This window comes from Pseudophryne corroboree, chromosome 8 (genome assembly GCF_028390025.1).
Source record: "Pseudophryne corroboree isolate aPseCor3 chromosome 8, aPseCor3.hap2, whole genome shotgun sequence".
NCBI classification, from domain to species: Eukaryota; Metazoa; Chordata; class Amphibia; order Anura; family Myobatrachidae; genus Pseudophryne; species Pseudophryne corroboree.
In genome coordinates this window covers 135408899-135429447 of record NC_086451.1, presented here as the reverse complement: position 1 = coordinate 135429447, position 20549 = coordinate 135408899, and the positions used below count along the sequence as shown (strand labels likewise).

At 47.8% G+C, this 20549-nt stretch overlaps 1 protein-coding gene across 1 annotated transcript in view; it reads right to left on the bottom strand.

Annotated features, from left to right (window-relative positions):
• CENPI (centromere protein I) overlaps positions 1 to 20549 on the bottom strand; it is a 526595-nt gene that overhangs the window by 111822 nt on the left and 394224 nt on the right. Inside the window, exon 13 of the mRNA XM_063936944.1 lies at positions 19558 to 19672. Within this exon, the coding sequence (XP_063793014.1) occupies positions 19558 to 19672 (115 nt within the window). The remainder of the gene's footprint in view (positions 1 to 19557; positions 19673 to 20549) is intronic.

The following is a 20549-nucleotide window of genomic DNA, read 5'->3' as shown; positions in this document are numbered from 1 at the left end:
TGCTTTGCCGTAACATCTTTCCTGGCTTTAATAAGCGTAGGAATGACTTCTTCCGGAATACCCTTTTCCTTCAGGATCCGGCGTTCAACCGCCATGTCGTCAATCGCAGCCGCGGTAAGTCTTGGAACAGACAGGGCCCCTGCTGTAGCAGGTCCTGTCTGAGCGGCAGAGGCCACGGGTCCTCTGAGATCATCTCTTGAAGTTCCGGGTACCACGCTCGTCTTGGCCAATCCGGAACCACGAGAATTGTGTTTACTCCTCGCTTTCTTATTATTCTCAATACCTTTGGTATGAGAGGCAGAGGAGGGAACACATAAACCGACTGGTACACCCACGGTGTCACTAGAGCGTCCACAGCTATCGCCTGAGGGTCCCTTGACCTGGCGCAATATCTTTTTAACTTTTTGTTGAGGCGGGACGCCATCATGTCCACCTGTGGTTTTTCCCAACGGTTTACCAGCATCTGGAAGACTTCTGGATGAAGTCCCCACTCTCCCGGGTGGATGTCGTGTCTGCTGAGGAAGTCTGCTTCCCAGTTGTCCACTCCCGGAATGAACACTGCTGACAGTGCTAGTACATGATTCTCCGCCCATCGGAGAATTCTTGTGGCTTCTGCCATTGCCATCCTGCTTCTTGTGCCTCCCTGTCGATTTACATGGGCGACCGCCGTGATGTTGTCTGACTGGATCAGCACCGGCTGGTGTAGGAGCAGGGATTTTGCTTGACTTAGGGCATTGTAAATGGCCCTTAGTTCCAGAATATTTATGTGAAGGGAAGTCTCCTGACTCGACCATAAACCTTGGAAGTTTTTTCCCCGTGTGACTGCCCCCCAGCCTCGAAGGCTGGCATCCGTGGTCACCAGGACCCAGTCCTGTATGCCGAACCTGCGGCCCTCCAGAAGATGGGCACTCTGCAGCCACCACAGTAGAGACACCCTGGTTCTTGGAGACAGGGTTATTAAGCGATGCATCTGAAGATGCGATCCGGACCATTTGTCCAATAGGTCCCACTGAAAGATTCTGGCATGGAACCTGCCGAAGGGAATTGCTTCGTAAGAAGCTACCATCTTTCCCAGGACCCGCGTGCAGTGATGCACCGATACCTGTTTTGGTTTCAGGAGGTCTCTGACTAGAGATGACAACTCCCTGGCTTTCTCCTCCGGGAGAAACACTTTTTTTTGGACTGTATCCAGGATCATACCCAGGAACAGTAGCCGTGTCGTCGGAACCAGCTGTGACTTTGGGATATTCAGAATCCAGCCGTGCTGGTGCAGCACTTCCTGAGATAGTGCTACTCCCACCAACAACTGTTCCTTGGATCTCGCCTTTATTAGGAGATCGTCCAAGTACGGGATAATTAAAACTCCCTTTTTTTCGAAGGAGTATCATCATTTCCGCCATAACCTTGGTAAATACCCTCGGTGCCGTGGACAGTCCAAACGGCAGCGTCTGGAATTGGTAATGGCAATCCTGTACCACAAATCTGAGGTACTCCTGGTGAGGATGGTAAATGGGGACATGCAAGTAAGCATCCTTGATGTCCAGGGATACCATATAATCCCCCTCGTCCAGGCTTGCAATAACCGCCCTGAGCGATTCCATCTTGAACTTGAATTTTTTTATGTATGTGTTCAAGGATTTCAAATTTAAAATGGGTCTCACCGAACCGTCCGGTTTCGGCACCACAAATAGTGTGGAATAGTAACCCCGGCCTTGTTGAAGTAGGGGTACCTTGATTATCACCTGCTGGGAATACAGCTTGTGAATTGCCGCTAGCACCGCCTCCCTGTCTGAGGGAGCAATCGGCAAGGCAGATTTTAGGAACCGGTGGGGTGGAGACGCCTCGAATTCCAGTTTGTACCCCTGAGATACTATTTGAAGGATCCAGGGATCCACCTGTGAGCGAGCCCACTGATCGCTGAAATTCTTGAGGCGGCCCCCCACCGTACCTGGCTCCGCCTGTGGAGCCCCACCGTCATGCGGCGGACTTGGAAGAAGAAGCGGGGGAGGACTTTTGCTCCTGGGAACCTGCTGTTTGTTGCAGCCTTTTTCCCCTACCTCTGCCTCTAGACAGAAAAGACCCGCCTTTTCCACGCTTGTTTTTCTGGGTCCGAAAGGACTGAACCTGATAAAACGGCGCCTTCTTAGGCTGTGAGGGGACATGGGGTAAAAATGCTGACTTCCCAGACGTTGCTGTGGAAACTAGGTCCGAGAGACCATCCCCAAATAATTCCTCACCCTTATAAGGCAAAACTTCCATGTGCCTTTTAGAATCTGCATCTCCTGTCCACTGGCGAGTCCATAAGCCTCTCCTAGCAGAAATGGACAATGCACTTACTTTAGATGCCAGCCGGCAGATTTCCCTCTGTGCATCTCTCATATATAAGACTGAGTCTTTGATATGGTCTATGGTTAGCAGGATCGTGTCTCTGTCTAGTGTGTCAATATTTTCTGACAGTTTATCTGACCACGCGGCGGCAGCACTGCACATCCATGCTGACGCAATAGCTGGTCTAAGTATAATGCCTGAGTGTGTATATACAGACTTCAGGATCGCCTCCTGCTTTCTATCAGCAGGTTCCTTGAGGGCGGCCGTATCCGGAGACGGTAGTGCCACCTTTTTAGACAAACGTGTGAGCGCTTTATCCACCCTAGGAGGTGTTTCCCAACGTGACCTATCCTCTGGCGGGAAAGGGAACGCCATTAGTACCTTCTTAGGAATTACCAATTTTTTATCAGGGAAAGCCCACGCTTCTTCACACACTTCATTTAATTCATCTGATGGGGGAAAAACTACGGGTAGTTTTTTCTCCCCAAACATAATACCCTTTTTAGTGGTACCTGTAGTTATATCAAAAATGTGTAACACCTCTTTCATTGCCTCAATCATGCAGTGAATGGCCTTAGTGGGCATCAGGTTAGACTCATCGTCGTCGACACTGGTGTCAGTATCAGTGTCGACATCTGGGTCTGCGGTTTGAGGTAGCGGGCGTTTCAGAGCCCCTGATGACCTTTGAGACGCCTGGACAGGCACGAGCTGAGAAGTCGGCTGTCCCGCATTTGGCATGTCGTCAAATTTCTTATGTAAGGAGTCTATACGTGCACTCATTTCTTTCCATAAGCTCATCCACTCAGGTGTCTGCCCCGCAGGGGGTGACATCCCTTCTAAAGGCATCTGCTCCGTCTCCACATCATTATCCTCATCAAACATGTCGACACAGCCGTATCGACACACCGCACACACACAGGGAATGCTCCAACAGAGGACAGGACCCACAAAAGCCCTTTGGGGGGACAGAATGAGAGTATGCCAGCACACACCAGAGCGCTATATAATGCAGGGACTAACTGAGTTATGTCCCCTATAGCTGCTTTTTCTATATAAATGTATACTGCGCCTAAATTTAGTGCCCCCCCTCTCTTTTTTACCCTTTTCTGTAGTGTAGACTGCAGGGGAGAGCCAGGGAGCTTCCTTCCAGCGGAGCTGTGAGGGAAAAATGGCGCCAGTGTGCTGCAGGAGATAGCTCCGCCCCTTTTCCGCGGACTATTCTCCCGCTTTTTCCTATATTCTGGCAGGGGTATTTTCCACATATATAACCTCTGGGGCTATATATTGTGGTATTTTTGCCAGCCAAGGTGTTATTATTGCTTCTCAGGGCGCCCCTCCCCCAGCGCCCTGCACCCTCAGTGACCGGAGTGTGAAGTGTGTGTGAGGAGCAATGGCGCACAGCTGCAGTGCTGTGCGCTACCTTGGTGAAGACTGATGTCTTCTGCCGCCGATTTTCCGGACCTCTTCTTGCTTCTGGCTCTGTAAGGGGGACGGCGGCGCGGCTCCGGGACCGAACACCAAGGCTGGGCCTGCGGTCGATCCCTCTGGAGCTAATGGTGTCCAGTAGCCTAAGAAGCCCAAGCTGGCTGGAAGCAGGCAGGTTCGCTTCTTCTCCCCTTAGTCCCTCGCTGCAGTGAGCCTGTTGCCAGCAGGTCTCACTGAAAATAAAAAACCTAATTTCTATACTTTCTTTCTAAAGGCTCAGGAGTGAAGCCGTGTCAGGTGCAGGGAGAATTACCTTCTTTGTCACCCTAGACAGTGCACTATCTAACACAGGGGGTGACTGCTGGGAAAGAAAATATTAAGCTCGTATAAATGGACTTTATGTGACCCAGAGAGGGTCACCTGCAAATGGAAGAACAGAATGTTGACAAAACACATCTTCTACATATCCAGCATGCAGCTTTAGATATAGCCTTATCTAATCTTTGATATGATGCATACTACCACGTATTTCTTTCACCCATGCAGGCTATTGGTGTGTCGGTAGCATCACCACCTTTCAACTCTGTGTACCTAAAATGGCTTCCTCCAGGGAGGAACTCCCTGCCTCAGACATGTCCCACACGTGTACCACACACAATCACGTACACACTGGGACTCATAGGGACCAGACCTCTGTCAGATGGACACAAAGGAAAAGCCAGCTCACACCCCAGCGCCAAGCACACCCATCTGTGAAACATATCATTGAAAACAGACCTGCAGCGCTTCTATACATAATACAAACATCATATACGTCCCCCCCCCCCCCCTCTTTGCACCCTGATACATGTCAGTAGTGAAGGGAGGACCAGCGTTTCTCTTGAGGAGAAAATGGCGCTGATTAGTGTGCTGGCTTAGTGAGGAAGAAGCCCCGCCCCCGTAATGGCGCGCTTCACCCGTTCTTAAATCAATAGTTAATTATACTGGCGGCGGTAGGACAGTGTGCCTTTTGCCATAAACAAGGATTTATGTTGCCCAGGGCAACCCCCTGCGCCCTGCAGTTGTCAGCAGTGTGTGTGTGTGTGTGAGCTGTGAGGAAGAAGCTCCGACCCCTTAAAGGCGCGCTTCCTTCCCGCAATTTCCAACAAATATTTATACTGGCGGAGGTTAGGACAGTGCCTTGGCACAAATGTCCCCTCATGCCAGTGTCAAAATGAGGATTTATATGCTGCCCAGGGCACCCCCCCCCCCCCACACGCCTTGCACCCTGTAGTGCTGCGGAGGGAGCATGGCGCGCAGCGTGCGATCGCTGTGCGGTACCTCAGAATGCAGTCACTGAAGTCTTCTGATCTTCTACTCACCTGTCTTCTGACTTCTGCCTCGGCAAGGGGGTGACGGCGGGCTCTGGGAACGAGCATCTAGGCGTACCTAGCGATCAGACCCTCAGGAACTAATGGTGTCCTGTAGCCAAAGAAGCAGAGCCTTGAAACTCACAGAAGTAGGTCTGAATTCTCTCGCCTAAGGCCCACGAAGCAGGGAGACTGTTGCCAGCAGTCTCCCTGAAAATAAAAAACCTAACATAAGTATTTTTCAGAGAAACTCAGTAGAGCTCCTCAGAGTGCATCCAGTCTCACTGGGCACAGATTCTAAACTGGAGTATGAAGGAGGGGCATAGAGGGAGGAGTCAGGTCACACCATTTGAAAGTCTTAAAGTGCCCATGTCTCCTGCGGATCCCGTCTATACCCCATGGTTCTTGAAGTGACCCCAGCATCCTCTAGGACGTATGAGATATGTAGCATAATACCAGGGGGTTTCACTTAAAGCCAGGAAACTGTGGTTTAACCCCTTAATTAATCTCTATGCTCAGTCCACATTTGCTTAGGCCAGGATTTTTATACTTCCATTAAATACTTTTCTCTGAATCCATTGGGCAACACTAGACAATGGTGTACAGTACCATCTTTTGGACTCTGGCACTTTAAAATATCCACTTTGCCTGGAACTCTCACCTCGTCTATCACCACCTTGCAGGAAACTGCGTTTTCTAACCAAGCCCCACATGACAGAACTTTACAGATACAAAACCAGAGAGAAACAAAAACTTTATCTTGGGTAAATTTGTCCCAAAATGGATTCAGAGAAAAAGATTTAACTTAACTATAACTACCTCACTTTCTCCTTCATCCAGTTGCCAAATACGGAACCATTTGGATGTCCAAATGCTGTCCCATTGGTTAGATATGCTCACTACATTGCAGGACCTTAAAGCTAAAACTAGCATTTGACCCCATGGCAACAGCAAGGAGAAAAATGGTTTTCTATATGACAAACTTCACATCCATTGCCTCAAGTGGTTCAAATAAGATGCTGATGTAATGAAGTCAAAACTACATAGAAATCCTCAAGGACTGGTGAAGGACCGTATGGTGGTGATAAATGCACCACACGCTGCAAATAAGTATGCACCTTAGGTAAGATTGTTACCCTCATCTGGAAGTGTGCAGAACACTTAACCATTAAGGAACACAACTTTAAATCCTTTATTAAAACCATCCTGCAAAAACAGGGGCTACTGGACTAAATGGAAAGCATCAGAAGACTTGTTTAAAATCAAGAAACATAACCAGACCCTATGGCAACTATTTGCAGAAAGAGCCTCTGAGCTTGGTCTATATAACTATCAGAGAATCTATTTTACTAAAGATTCTTGGCTTCAACTGCCCGTTAAAGACAGATGAAGTAATCCCAGATAGTAAAACAGTCCGGTGACACATACAATAGCCAGAACGGTCCCCTTTTTAAAAAAAGGTGTGCATGTGCATCACCATTGGATAGACCAAATCAATCAAATTAAAGCCTATGAGATACGGCAACAGTATGGTGCCTTGTCCTAGAGTAGATTTGCCCAGTACACCATCGTGTTGATATTTTGTGGACCCCAATGGTATCCGCAAAATGAGTGAATCCATACGAGTTTCCTCAGAACTAGAGCATTTAGGGTTCTTGGACAGTGGAAGCCTGGCCTGCACTGCAGACCACATACCCAGTGGCCAGCAATGAACGGTGACAGGCCTAATGTAACAAAGATTACTAGTTTGTGTAAACAGTTTATTTTGTCCCATGGAAGGAATACCCTCTAATGTCAAGTGTTAAGAGGGAGAACAAAAAGACAAGTCAATCATAGCACCCCAGTGGTAGTATGAATAGCCAACATTCAGAATTGCAACACCAGAATATCAACAGATTATGAATGTCGCCATTGACATTTGGTCAACTAGACATGTTCACATTCACAAATGTTACATCCATGTTTACATTATGAACATGACATGTAAAAAATAAAAATAAAATAAATAAATAAATGGGATTTTAATACAGATGGCTCTTTCTGCGCCTAGACGGAGGTTTAGTCATGCCTAACCGATAGCTTAGGTTGCCGAGTTTAATCACGGACAAGCGCGTTGTGGTGCGATCAGATACTCAGCATACAATACACATCACCACTGGGTGGCTAATGCTCCACTAATCCAGTACTTTAGATCGAATAGCAGCGGATTGATCTACACGCTCTGGCAAATGGTCAGTGACGACTAATGTTAATATACAGTCATGTACTGCATACTGTACACACAGATGGTGACCAATGGTCAGACGCCGAGAGTTAAAAAATAATAATAAATAGTTTATACAGATACAAAAGAACATGTTACAACACTTGTGTATGCAGACGCAACTAAAGATTGTGTATGCAGATGCAACTAATGTGTGAAAGAAATAATGTAGCTCATTGACTTTAAAGTATGTACAGTGCACTAAATACCGTGCTTTTGTAATATGAGCGTCCGAGTCGCCTAAGGCATAAACAAACACCAATGGGAAGGAATCGCTCTTTCCAGTACTTTTACACATGATCTTGTGAATCTTCCATGCAGTGTTGTGGGCTAGCGATGAAGGCTCCCGCCTGCCACGCTGAGAGCCCCGGGTTCGATTCCCAAAGCGCCAATCTTTTTTATTTATTTTTATTTTGTGTTCCCGTGACATTCACTTTATTATTTTTTTTCTGTGTAATCCATTGTAAAACATTCAATGGAAGGGTGCACACAGGTTTCACACAAATCGGAGTAAATCTGCAGGAGAAACTCATTCGCTATCTAATACACACATCGGTAATGAGCACCTGTAGACATACTAGTAAATATAAAAATGAGTGTATTCTAACGCAACTAACTGATCGAGCAACACAGTACTGTAGATCATCGGCGTTAGAGAATCTGTGTTGTACTTAATGAGAAGGGATCACTGCTACTGTACCATTTATACATCTACAGTATCAACGCGACTGCAGGTCTCCATGTGCTTTTCATACACAGTATACTGTTGCACATGTCTTGTAACCTGACCTGTCTACTGCATGAACTATGCAGTCTCCCAAGAATAAGGGCGATGGGGGTAGGGGGAGGCAGTGGAAAATACCGTGCTTTTGAAATACTGTATGAGCGTCCGAGTCCCCTAAGGCATAAACCAACACCAATGGGAAGGAATCGCTCTTTGCAGTACTTTTACACATGAACTTGTGACTCTTCCATGCAGTGTCGTGGGCTAGCGATGAAGGCTCCCACCTGCCATGCTGAGAGTCCCGGGTTCGATTCCCAAAGTGCCAATTTTTTTTTGTATTCCCGTGACATTCACTTTTATTATTTTTTTTCCGTGTAATCCATTGTAAAACACTCAATAGAAGGGTGCACACAGGTTTCACACAAAATCGAGGTAAATCTGCAGGAGTGACTCATTCACTATCTAAAATACACAGTGGTAATGAGCACCTGTAGACCTACCAGTAAATATAAATAAGTGTATTCTGACGCAACTAACTGTTCGAGCAACACAGCACTGTAGATAGTCTGCGTTCGAGAATCTGTGTTGTACAGATGTTTGTTCTATTAGTGTACTAATTAGCACGTACTGTACAGAGATACTAAGGACGGTGATTTGGCATCCATGAACTTAGGGAGGAGCTTTTATCTCTATCCGTTCTACATAGAAAGATTAATCTCGCCGCTGTACGTTACCAGCTGTTCGTGCTAATTAGTACACTAATAGAACATACTGTACAGAGATACTGAGGACGGTGATTTGGCATCCAGGAACTTAGAAAGATTACAATGGAGAGAGATAAATGCTCCCTAAGTATAACGGAGAGAGACAAAAGCTCCTCCCTAAGTTCCTGGATGCCAAGCCATCATCAAAGAGCGATTCCTTCCCACACTGTACATACTATAAAGTCAATGAGCTACATTAATCCTTTTACACATTAGTTGCTCCTGCATACACAAGTGTTTTAACATGTTCATTTGCGTCTGTATAAACTACACACACAGTGATTTGGCATCCAGGAACTTAGGGAGGAGCTTTTATCTCTCATCATTATACTTAAGACGGGATTTGGACGCTCACATATCCCTAACATCAATAGGCCATACTGTAACACGTTTGTTTGCATCTGTATATGCTGTACTATTTGCATCTGTACTGTATATACTGTATGACATACTGTAGCATAATGTAGCGTAATGAGATGCACCAGTAAAGTAGTCCTTACGCTGTAGTTCAGTATTGTATTTTAATGGAGACCACTAGCATGCGCATTGGTAATTTTAAAAAGCGACATCTGGTGGATGATCTTCGGTATTACACTCAAAAGTAACGCCAAATGCTCTGTGCGCCTCCCTTCGACTAGGCGCACCTCCTTGCGCTGCTTATGTCTAATTGTGACTAACGCCTCAGTCAGCCAAAATAACGAAGGACCCACCTGTACCTACAGGTAAATCCCTTTCTCGTAGTCCATAAGGGATACTGCGGTTCACTTAATACGATGGAGGTATAGTAGGGGTCCAAAAGAGCCAGTGCACTTTAAATTTCTTTAACTGGGTGTGCTGGATCCTCCCCTCTATGACCCCTCCCATAGGCAGTTATAAGTAAAATAGTGCCCGAAGGAGAAAGGACATACTTGAGAGAAGGAACATAACAGTGGTGAGATTCATACACCAGCACACCATAACCTAAAACAACCAGCAACGGCTGGAACACAGCAACAGCTGAACATGTAATTTTTGAAAAAGAAAAACCTGCAGAGAAGTCAACGCACAGAGGCGGGTGCCAAGTATCTCTTATGGACTACAAGAAAGATTTACCGGTAGGTATTAAAATCCTGTACTCTCTAGCATCCATAAGGGATACTTGTTTCCCCTTAATATGGGGACGTCCCAAAGCATCAAGAAAGGGCAGGAACGTGCGGAGACGCCTGCAATACCGTCTGCCCAAACTGGGTATCCTCTTTGGCCAGGGTATCAAACTTGTAGAACTTCACAAAAGTGTTCTTCCCCGACCAGGTAGCCAAGCAAGGCCAAGACTCCACGGGCAGCCACCCAGGAAGACCCCACTGATCTTATAGAGTGGGCAATTAGAGACTGTGGAACAGGCAAGGATGCTGACACATAGGCCTGTTGGATAGTCAACCTAACGCAACGAGCAATGAACTGCTTAGAAGCAGGGCAACCGTTTTCTGTGCATCATACAGAACGAACAAGGAATCCATCTTTCTGCTCTGAGCCGTTCTCTTGAGAGAGATCTTCAAGGCCCTCATGGCATCTAACGACTTCGGAGGAGCAGATGTACCAGAACTTGACGGGACTACAATCGGTAGGGACTTTTACACGATAGGGCCCCCAATTCTGAGACATGCCTGGCAGAAGCCAGGGCCAGCAACATCAATCTTCCACGTGAGGTACCTGAGAGGTTCAAACCATGAGGACTGCAGAAATTCAAACACCACATTCAAGTCCCAGGGTGCCGTGGGCGGCACAAATGGCGGTTGTATGTGGAGAACTCCCTGCAAGAAGGTCTGAACTTCTGGTAACACTGTCAAATTCATTTGTGAAGAAAATTGAGAGAGCTGAAATCTGGACCTTAAGGGAACCCAGACGTAAGACCTTATCCACAACAGCCTGCAGGAAACGTAAGAGACGTCCTAAGTGGAACTCTACAGGTGGATATGTGCGTTCCTCGCACCAGGAGACCTATCACCTCCAGATATGATAGGAGTTTTGACGTTACGGGTTTTCTGGTCTGAACCATGGGTACAATAAACCTTCTTGGAAAGGCCTTTGCGAGCCAGGATGTTCCGTTCAACTTCCAAGCCGTCAAACGAAGTCGCCATAAGTCAGGTCCCTGTCGCAGAAGATCTTTTCTCAGTGGCAGAGGCCAAGGGTCTGTCACGGACATGTCCAGAAAATCTGCGTACCACACCCTCCGAGGCCAATCTGGGGCAATCAGAATTGACTGGACTCTTATTCCCGATTCGTTTGAGCACCCTCAGGAGCAACGGAATTGGAGGAAACAGGTAGACCAACCGATACGGCCAAGGAGATGTCAGCGCATCTACTGCCCTCGTCTGAGGGTCCATGGTACTTGAGCAATACCAGCGAAGCTTCTTGTTGAATCGAGAATCCATCATGTCTATCTGTGGGCAGCCCCACAATTCGACGATCTGTTGAAACACCTGTTGTTGGAGACCCCACTCTCCCGGTTGGAGATCGTGGCGACTGAGGAAGTACGCTTTCCAGTTGTACACCCCCAGAATGAAGATGACGGACATCACTTTTGCGTTTTCTGTCTAGAGGAGTATTTTTGACACCTCTCGCATGCAGGCTCTGCTTTTAGACCCTCTTTGTTGATTTATGTAAGTCACTGCCGTGACGTTGTCCGACTGAACTTGGATCACCCGATCTGAGAAGAGGAGAGGCTGAAGCAGAGCATTGTAGATCGCCCGAAGTTCTAGAATGGTGATTGGAAGAAGGGCTTTGTGGGTTGACCATCTGCCCTGGAACTGAGCCCCTTGGGTGACAGCTCCCCATCCTCTCAGACTCGCATCTGTCAGGAGGAGGATCAAATCCGGAATCCCAAAACTGCGACCTTCCAGTAGGTTGGAGGACTGTAGACACCACAGGAGGGAGATCCTGGCCTGAGTTGACAGCCGAATTATCCGGCGCATTTGAAGATGTGATCCTGACCACTTGCTTAGGAGATCCAATAGAAAAGTTCTGGCATGGAACCTTCAATAATGAATGGCTTCGTAGGAGACTACCATCTTTGCCAACAACTTTATGCAAAGATGAATGGACATCAGAGTAGGCTGTAAGACTAGTCATATCATCTCCTGAACAGTTTTTGCTTTGTCTTCTGGGAGGTACACTTTCTGGGCCACAGTATCCAGCCACATTCCCAGAAAAAAAGGAGCTGCTGGGTTGGCTCCAAGTGGGATTTCTGGAAATTGATGATGCACCCATATGGTGACAGAGGTTGGATAGATTTACCAAGAGATCGTCCATAGTATTGAACCCCTGGACCCAGAGTTGGAACATCATCTCCACCATCAGCTTGGTGAATACCCTCCGGGCTGTGGATAGTTTCTAGACGGAGTCTGGTAGGAGGGGCCTGGAACTCGCAGTGATTGTTAAGCAGGGCAAACCGCAGGTAAGCCTGGTGAGGCGGCCAAATAGAGATACGAGTCCTTTATATCAAGAGAGACCAGGAACTCCCGTTTCTCCAGGCCCGCAATCACTGCTCTCAAGGATTCCATCTTGAACTTGAAAACCTTGGAGGTAAGTATTCAAGGGATTTCAGATTCAGAATGGGCTGTACCGAACCGTCCGGTTTCGGCACCACAAAAAGGTTGGAGTATTAGCCCTCTCCCTGTTGTGGCAGTGGTACTGGAACTGACCTTGTACTGGACCAACTTTAGGATAGCCTTTTGCAGTGTAACCTGTATGGCTTCCAAAGCTAGTAAGCCCGATTTGAAAAATCGTTGGGGAGGAGCGCTGTCGAACTCCAGCTTGTAGATTGTAGAGAAATGAGGTCCCGTACCCAGGTATCCTGGCAGTATCTGTCCCAGATGCGGCTGAAGTGGCGCAGATGAGCTCCCACCTCAAAGTCCTCTCGGGGTGGGGAGGCACCATCATGCTGAGGCTTTTGTGGAAGCTGCACTGGTGCTTGGATCCTGGGAAACAGCAGCAGCTGGTTTTCTTGACTTACCTCTGGTGCTTCGAGCCGCATTAGAGGCACCTCTGGCACTTGATCTGAATCTGGTGGTCCGAAAGGACTGGTTGGACAGCCCCGGGTGGGAATGCCTAGCCGGCTGGGCCCCTGAGGGGAGAAACGTGGATTTCCTTGCAGGGACCTTAGAAATCCATGCATCTAATTCAATCCCAAAGTAGCACTCCCCTGAGAAAGAGAGAGACTCCACACTGTGCTTGGAATCTGCGTCTGCAATCCACTGACGCAGCCACAAAGCTCTGCGCGCAGACACTGCCATGGTAGTAGTCCTAGCATTAATAGTGGCAATTTCCTTGAGAGAGTCACACAACACGCGTGCAGTGTCTTGAATGTGTTTGAGGAAGGTCCCCGTACTGACCACGGGCACATCCCTCGCAAGGCCCTCTTAAAATTGAGACGCCCAGGTATGGGTGGCAAGAGACATCCAGCAACCCAGTATCACAGGTCTTTGATACGCCAACCGCTGTGTAAATAGACTTTAGTGTAGTTTCTATTTTCCTGTCCTCAGGGTCTTTGAGCTGAAAAGAACCAGCGGCCGGCAGTACCACCTTCTTAGAGAGGCGGGAGACTGAATCATCAATGGCTGGGTGTTCTTCCCAATGTTTCCTACCTTCCCGTGTAAATGGGAGAGAGCGTAAAAACTTCCTTGTAACCGGATATCTTTTAACAGGAGTTTTCCAGGCTTGTTTAAAAACCTTATCTAGTTCCATAGAATAAGGGAAGGTTATGGCAAGCTTCTTCCGTGCTAGGCAAAACGACTACAGTACAGCAGCATCTTCCAAAGTGATTTTTAATATATCCCTGATAGCAAGAATAAGGGGCTTAATACCCTGTGCAGAAGTGGAATCTTCCATATCTGGTTCCGAGAGTAGAGCAGGCAGCCCACGTTTAAGAGGCCCTGAACTAGGGAGGGAGTGGGCGTCTGTCATCAGCCTTAGCAGCCAGGTCTGCAACAGCCTGTTGCAGTTGTTGTGTAGTCTGTTTATTAGCATTGAGCTGAGATGATACGTCTGCCATCATAGTCTTTATGGCACCGAGACCGTATGGCTCCTGGCCGCGCCCCCCCAAGTCTCCACACTAACTGGGGAAGACTGACTGCATTGGTCACACAATAGGGAACCAGTGGTGGAAGGAGAGAATCTGGTGCGACAAACCTTGCATACTGCGTGTTTGACCATAATTACAGTAACAACACACAGACCAGTACAACAAGCCTGCCCTTACTGCGTGTGAGATGGAGACCTAGCGTGAGAGGAGGACAGCACACCCCAGCCTTGAAGACTTAGGAAATCTGCAGGCTGAATATTAGTTTTATCACAGTAAAAATAGGATTTTAATTACCTACCGGTAAATCCTTTTCTCGTAGTCCGTAGAGGATGCTGGGGTCCACATTAGTATCATGGGGTATAGACGGGTACACCAGGAGCCATTGGCACTTTAAGAGTTTGAGAGTGTGGGCTGGCTAGTCCCTCTATGCCCCTCCTACCAGACTCAGTCTAGAAACTATGCCTGAGGAGACGCACATCTTCGAGAGAAGGATTATACACAGATAGTGGTAAGATTCATACCAGCTCACACATACAAGGCAAACCAAGCTAACTAGCTTGAAACTCAGCAACCGCTGAAACATTACTTACCAAGTAAAAATGCAGTACTTAACTAAAAACAAAGTTGCACTGAACTAGAAAACCACTGCTGGAAAAAGAAGCGCTGATCCTCTATGGACTACGAGAAAAGGATTTACCGGTAGGTAATTAAAATCCTATTTTCTCTTACATCCTAGAGGATGCTGGGGTCCACATTAGTACCATGGGGATGTACCAAAAGCTCCCAGAACGGGAGGGAGAGCATGGAGGCTCCTGTAGAACTGATTGGCCTCTGAAGACCTAAAGTTTGGTCAAAGTATCGAACTTGTAGAACCTTGCAACCATGTTCGACCCAGACCAAGTAGCCGCTCGGCAGGGTTGTAAAGCAGAGACACCCCGGGCAGCCACCCAGGAAGAACCCACCTTACGAGTAGAGTGGGCCTTAACAGATGGAGGACATGGCAAGCCTGCCGCAGAATATGCATGCTCGATAGTGAACCTGATCCAGCGAGAGATCGTCTGCTTAGAAGCAGGACACCCAAGTTTCTTGGGATCATACAGGACAAACAGAGTCCGATTTTCTGTGACCAGCAGTCCTCTTCACATAGATTTTCAGAGCCCTTACAACATCTAAGGACTTTGATGAAATTGAGGAGTCAGTCGCAACTGGCACCACAATAGGTTGGTTGATATGAAAAGCCGACACAACCTTCGGAAGGAACTGCTGACGTGTTCGGAGCTCAGCTCTATCTTCATGAAAGATCAAGTAGGGGCTCTTGCAAGACAAAGCCCCCAACTCCGACACACGTCTAGCAGAAGCTAAGGCCATCAAAGTGACAGCCTTCCACGTGACAAACTTGACCTCAACCTCCTGTAGAGGTTCAAACCAATCAGATTGGAAAAACTGCAACACCACGTTAAAATCCCAGGTGGTACAAAGTGAGGTTGGATGTGCAGAACTCAGGGAGGGCAGCCAATTGATTCTGGAAGAAAATGGATAAGGCCGAAATCTGGACCTTCACGGATTCCAACATCAGGCCCATATCCACACCTGCTTGCAGCTAGAGGAGAAACCATCACAGTTGAAACTCCACCGTAGGACACTTCTTGGACTCACACAAAGACACATTTTTTCCAAATATGATGGTAATGTTTAGACGTTACTCCTTTCCTAGCCTGTATCAGGGTAGGAATAACCTTGTTCGGAATGCCCTTCCGAGCTAATATCTGTGCGTTCAACCTCCATGCCGTCAAACGTAGCTGCGGTAAGTCTTGAGAAGCAAACGGCCCCTGCGGCAGCAGGTCCTCCATTGGCCAAGTTCTTCTTGGCCATTCTGGAGCAATAAAGGATCGCTTGAACTACTGTTCTCCTTATGAGTTTTAGAACTCTTGGAATGAGTGGAAGTGGAGGAAACCCGTACACCGACTGGAACACCCACAGAATAGGGCATCCACCGCCACGACTTGTGGGTAACTCAACCTGGAACAAAACCGCCAAAGCTTCTTGTTGAGACGAGAGGCCACCCGGTCTATTTGAGGTACACCCCAATGATCTGTTACCTCCTTGAACACCTCCAGATGGAGACCACACACCCCTTGATGGAGATCGTGTCTGCTGAGGAAGTCCGCTTCCCAGTTGTCTACTCCCGGAATGAAGATTGCCGACAGTGCCAACGCGTGTTTTTCTGCCCAGAGGATGATTGTTGTTTCCTCTGACATTGCAGCCCTGCTCTTCGTTCCGCCCTGTCGGTTTATGTAAGCCACTGTCGTTACATTGTCCGACTGCACTTGAATGGCCCAGTTTCTCAGAAGATGGGCCACTTGTAGAAGACCGTTGTAGATGGCTATTAGTTCCAGAATGTTTATTCGTAGGCGGGCTTCCACGCTTGACCGCCTTCATTGGAAGGTCTCCCCTTGAGTGACTACGCTCCAGCCCCGGACACTTGCATCCATGGTTAGAAGGATCCAGTCCTGAATCCCGAACCTGCGGCCCTCCAGAAGGTGAGGTAATTGGAGCCACCAGAGGAGCGAAATCCTGGCCTTTGGCGACAGACGAATTCTCTGGTGCATGTGTAGATGAGATCCCGACCACTTGTCCAGGAGATCAAGTTGGAAGGGCCGAGCATGAAACCTTCCATACTGTAGATCCTTGTAAGAGGCCACCCCCTTCCCCAGAAGGCGAATGCACTGATGAACAGATACTCGGGCTGGCTTCAGGACATCCCGGAGCATTGCTTGTATCACCAACGCTTTCTCTTCCGGAAGAAACACCCTCTGCACTTTCGTGCAGAGGATCATTCCCAAAAGAGACAACCTCCTGGTCGGCTCCAAATGTGATTTTGGAAGATTCAGGATCCAACAGTGTTCCCTGAGCAGATGAGTCGTGAGAACAATGAATTGCAACAACTTCTCCCTGGACGATGCCTTTAATCAGCAGATCGTCCAAATATGGGATTATGTTCCCCCCCTGTATGCGAAGGAAGAGAACCATCATCTCTACCATCACCTTGGTAAACATCCTCGGTGCTGTGGAGAGGCCGAATGGTAGTGCCTGGAATTGATAGTGACTCTCTAACAGTGCAAATCTGAGATAAGCCTGTGAGGCGGCCAAATCGGAATGTTGAGGTACGCATCCTTGATATCCAGGGATACCAGAAACTCGCCCTCCTCCAAACATGAAATCACTACTCTGAGAGACTCCATTTTGAACTTGAATTCCCCTCAGATAAGGGTTCTTGATTTCAAGTTCAAAATTGGTCTGACCGAACCATCCAGTTTCGGTACCACGAAAAGGTTTAAATAATAATCATTGTTTTGCATAGGAGGTGGAACTGGGACAATGACCGGTGACTCTTCCAATTTTAGGATGGCTTCCTGAATCGGTGATGCGGGAGTTCTTGAAACTCCAGTCCATACCCCTGGGACACAATATGCTGTACCCAGGGATCCAGGCCGGACGACACCCAGACGTGCATGAAACGTTTGAGTCTCACACCCTCCACAGCCCATCCTCAAGGCTTTGAGGTCCACCGTCATGCTGAGGATTTTGAGGGATCAGAAGTAGGTCTCTGGCCTGGGAGCCTGCGGGTGCAGGTATTTTTGGATTTTGCCCGACCACCTCTAAAGAAAGTGGTAGAAGGCTTGGGCTTTTTTGTTTTAGCGGTCCAAAAGGACTGCGGCATACTGTAGCTTAAGAAAATGTTTTCTTAGTAGAAGGGCAGCAGAGGGAAAGAAAGCATCCAACGCTTCCCAAAATAGAGCCCGACCTGTGTAGTAGGGTAGGTTCTCCACATTTCTCCTGGATTCTGCGTCTGCAGACCACTGGCGTAGCCAGAGTCCCCTGCGAGCTGATACAGACATGGAGGATATCCATGCAGTCAGCGTACCCAGGTCCTTCATGGATTCCACCATGAACCCTGCAGAATCCTGTCTGTTATGCCTTAACGCCACTCCTGAAGCAGTATAAATGGATTTGAGCGTAGTGTGAATCTTACGATCAGCTGGTTCTTTTAACGCGGTAGATCCAGGGACAGGTAAAACCACCTTTTAGACAGTCTGGAGACAGATGCGTCAATTGGTGGGTTTTCCCATTTTTTTCCTATCTTCCTCAGGGAAGGGAAAAGCAACCAGAACTTTTTGGGATCTGGAATTTTTTCTCCGGGTTTTCCCAGGACTTTTCCAAATATAGCGTTTAATTATTTAGACGCGGGAAAGGCTAGCGAGGCTTTCTTATCAGTGAAGTAAGCCTCCTCAGTCTGCTCAGGTATAGTGTCATTAATGCTTAACACATCTCTAATGGCCTCAATCAGGAGCTGCACCCCCTTTGTAAGGAATGCCGCCCCCCCTTAGCACGTCCCCATAACCGTCTGTAGTATCAGAATCGGTATCCGTGTCATCTTCCATAATTTGGGCTAGTACACTTCTCTGTGGGAACATGCTAGGAGATCTTGCAGGAATAAGGACAGAGCCTGACCAAACTGCCATAGACTTCAAACACCTGAGTTTCAGCCTCAGTATTAGCTATCTGAGACAAACATTACAATCCTGTGTACATGGAATGGATCCCTCCTGAGAGGAAACCTCTTCTGCAGCATATGACAGAGTTCCTAGACATGGCTATGTGAGAAAGTAAACATCCACACACAGGGAAATGTCAGACACAGTTTCCCCCCCCAAGTATGCCACAGAGAGACAGATTGGAGCCAACCCACACACAGCGCTTTTTTAGGTAGAACTAATGAAACTACCAGCGCTGTCTGTGTACCTTAATAGACTACACAGACTTTAAACAGCTTCCCCCTCCCTTCTACAACCCCCTGGTACCGTACAAGATAGCTGGAGTTGATTTGGAGGGACAGCTCTCCCTGTCAGCTCTTCTGCAGGCAGGAAAATGGCACTGAACGCTGCTGGGTCCACTCTGAGGAGAAGCTCCGCCACCTTTCATGGCGCTGCTTCCCGCTCTCCTGTAGATTATACTGGCCTGAGGAATTGTGCTGGCAGTGATCCTGGGACCCCGACAGTCTTTCTGGACAGTGTAGGCGCTGGCTCAGGGCACCCCTCACAGTGCCGCTGAGCCCTGGAGAGCAGTTAGTACTGCGCTTCATACCCTGTTGCCGCCATCTTCACACCGGCTCCCCGCTTGCCTGGGGGGCCGGTGACCAACTCGCCACTGATGATCTGGCTCTGTAAGGGGGTGGCGGCATGCTGCTGGGGTGAGCGATCCCCTGTGGCAGGGAACGTTCGATCCCCTCAGGAGCTCAGTGTCTTGTCAACGGAGACAGTGGCTCAGACCCCGCAGGGCGGACACTACTCCCCCTCCCCCCCTTAGTCCCTCAAAGCAGGGAGCCTGTTGCCAGCCGGGCACATTTTCTAAACAGAGTCTGGTAAGAGGGGCATAGAGGGAGAAGCCAGCCCACACTCTCAAACTCTTAAAGTGCCAATGGCTCCTGGTGGACCAGTCTATACACCATGGTACTAATGTGGACCCCAGCATCCTCTAGGATGTAAGAGAAAGGTTGTTTAAATAAATGATCTACTCTGTAGATTCTAATGAATTTCACATTACTATTAGTATAATAGATTAAATAATCCTTTTCTGCTGCCCACCTGTACAGGAGAAAGGTGAAATCCAGCTGAGGAGGCTCAATATTTGGGAGCGGTAATTCCCATTCCAGTGTGGAAGACACTTATAAAGGAAATCCTCACTGCCTGATAGTCCTTCCTAAGTAGAGACAAAAATGACAGCAAGAGTCATATACAAAGTAATACCCCATTTACACTGCAATTCTGTGTCAATGAACATGGGTTTAACAGTGTCACAGCAGCTTGAAACCCCATTTACAATGCAGACTGAACCCGGGCTTATTGATGGGGCTTCCCTCTGCTGGCACCTGGATAGGACATCTTCAAGTGCCGGACAGCCTGCTCTCCATTCAGTGTAAATAAGACCTGAGTCACCTGTTTACACTGCCCTGTTACATGGGACCAACCCTGCTCGCTACCAGTGCTGGATTGTCGGGCCAGTAGACCCATGTTTTTTCTCAGAAACTCTTTTACACTAAGGGGTGACCCAACCATAACCGGGGTAATTCGGGTAGTGTAAAAGGGGCTGTTTTGTATGTGCTATAGCTTGTTTTCTGAAAGTATAAGCCCTCAATCATATCTGTACACCTTACACATTTCTTCAAACTATCTTGCACTGCTTTCTGCATGGGTAGAAAAGGTGAAAAAGACAGTGTACTGTAGGTAGAGGTCACTGACCAGTTTCATTATTATATAACTTGCACCAACACCCCATCACAAGAACCTTCCATGGGATTTCTTACTTATGAGAGAATTTTGGACAAAAAAAAAAAAAACTAATCTGAACGAACACTAAAATTAATACCTTAGAACCGTCTTAAAGAATATATACGTTATGGTAAGAACTTACCGTTGATAACGGTATTTCATCTAAGTCCACAAGTTCCACAGGATAACAATGGGATATGATGGAGCGACAGCGGATTTGCACCAGTCAAAGCTTTCCGTCCTCCCAGCATGCAACGGGCCCGTCCATATCCCCGCCCACTGGCTCAGGAAAATCAGTTGTATTCCAA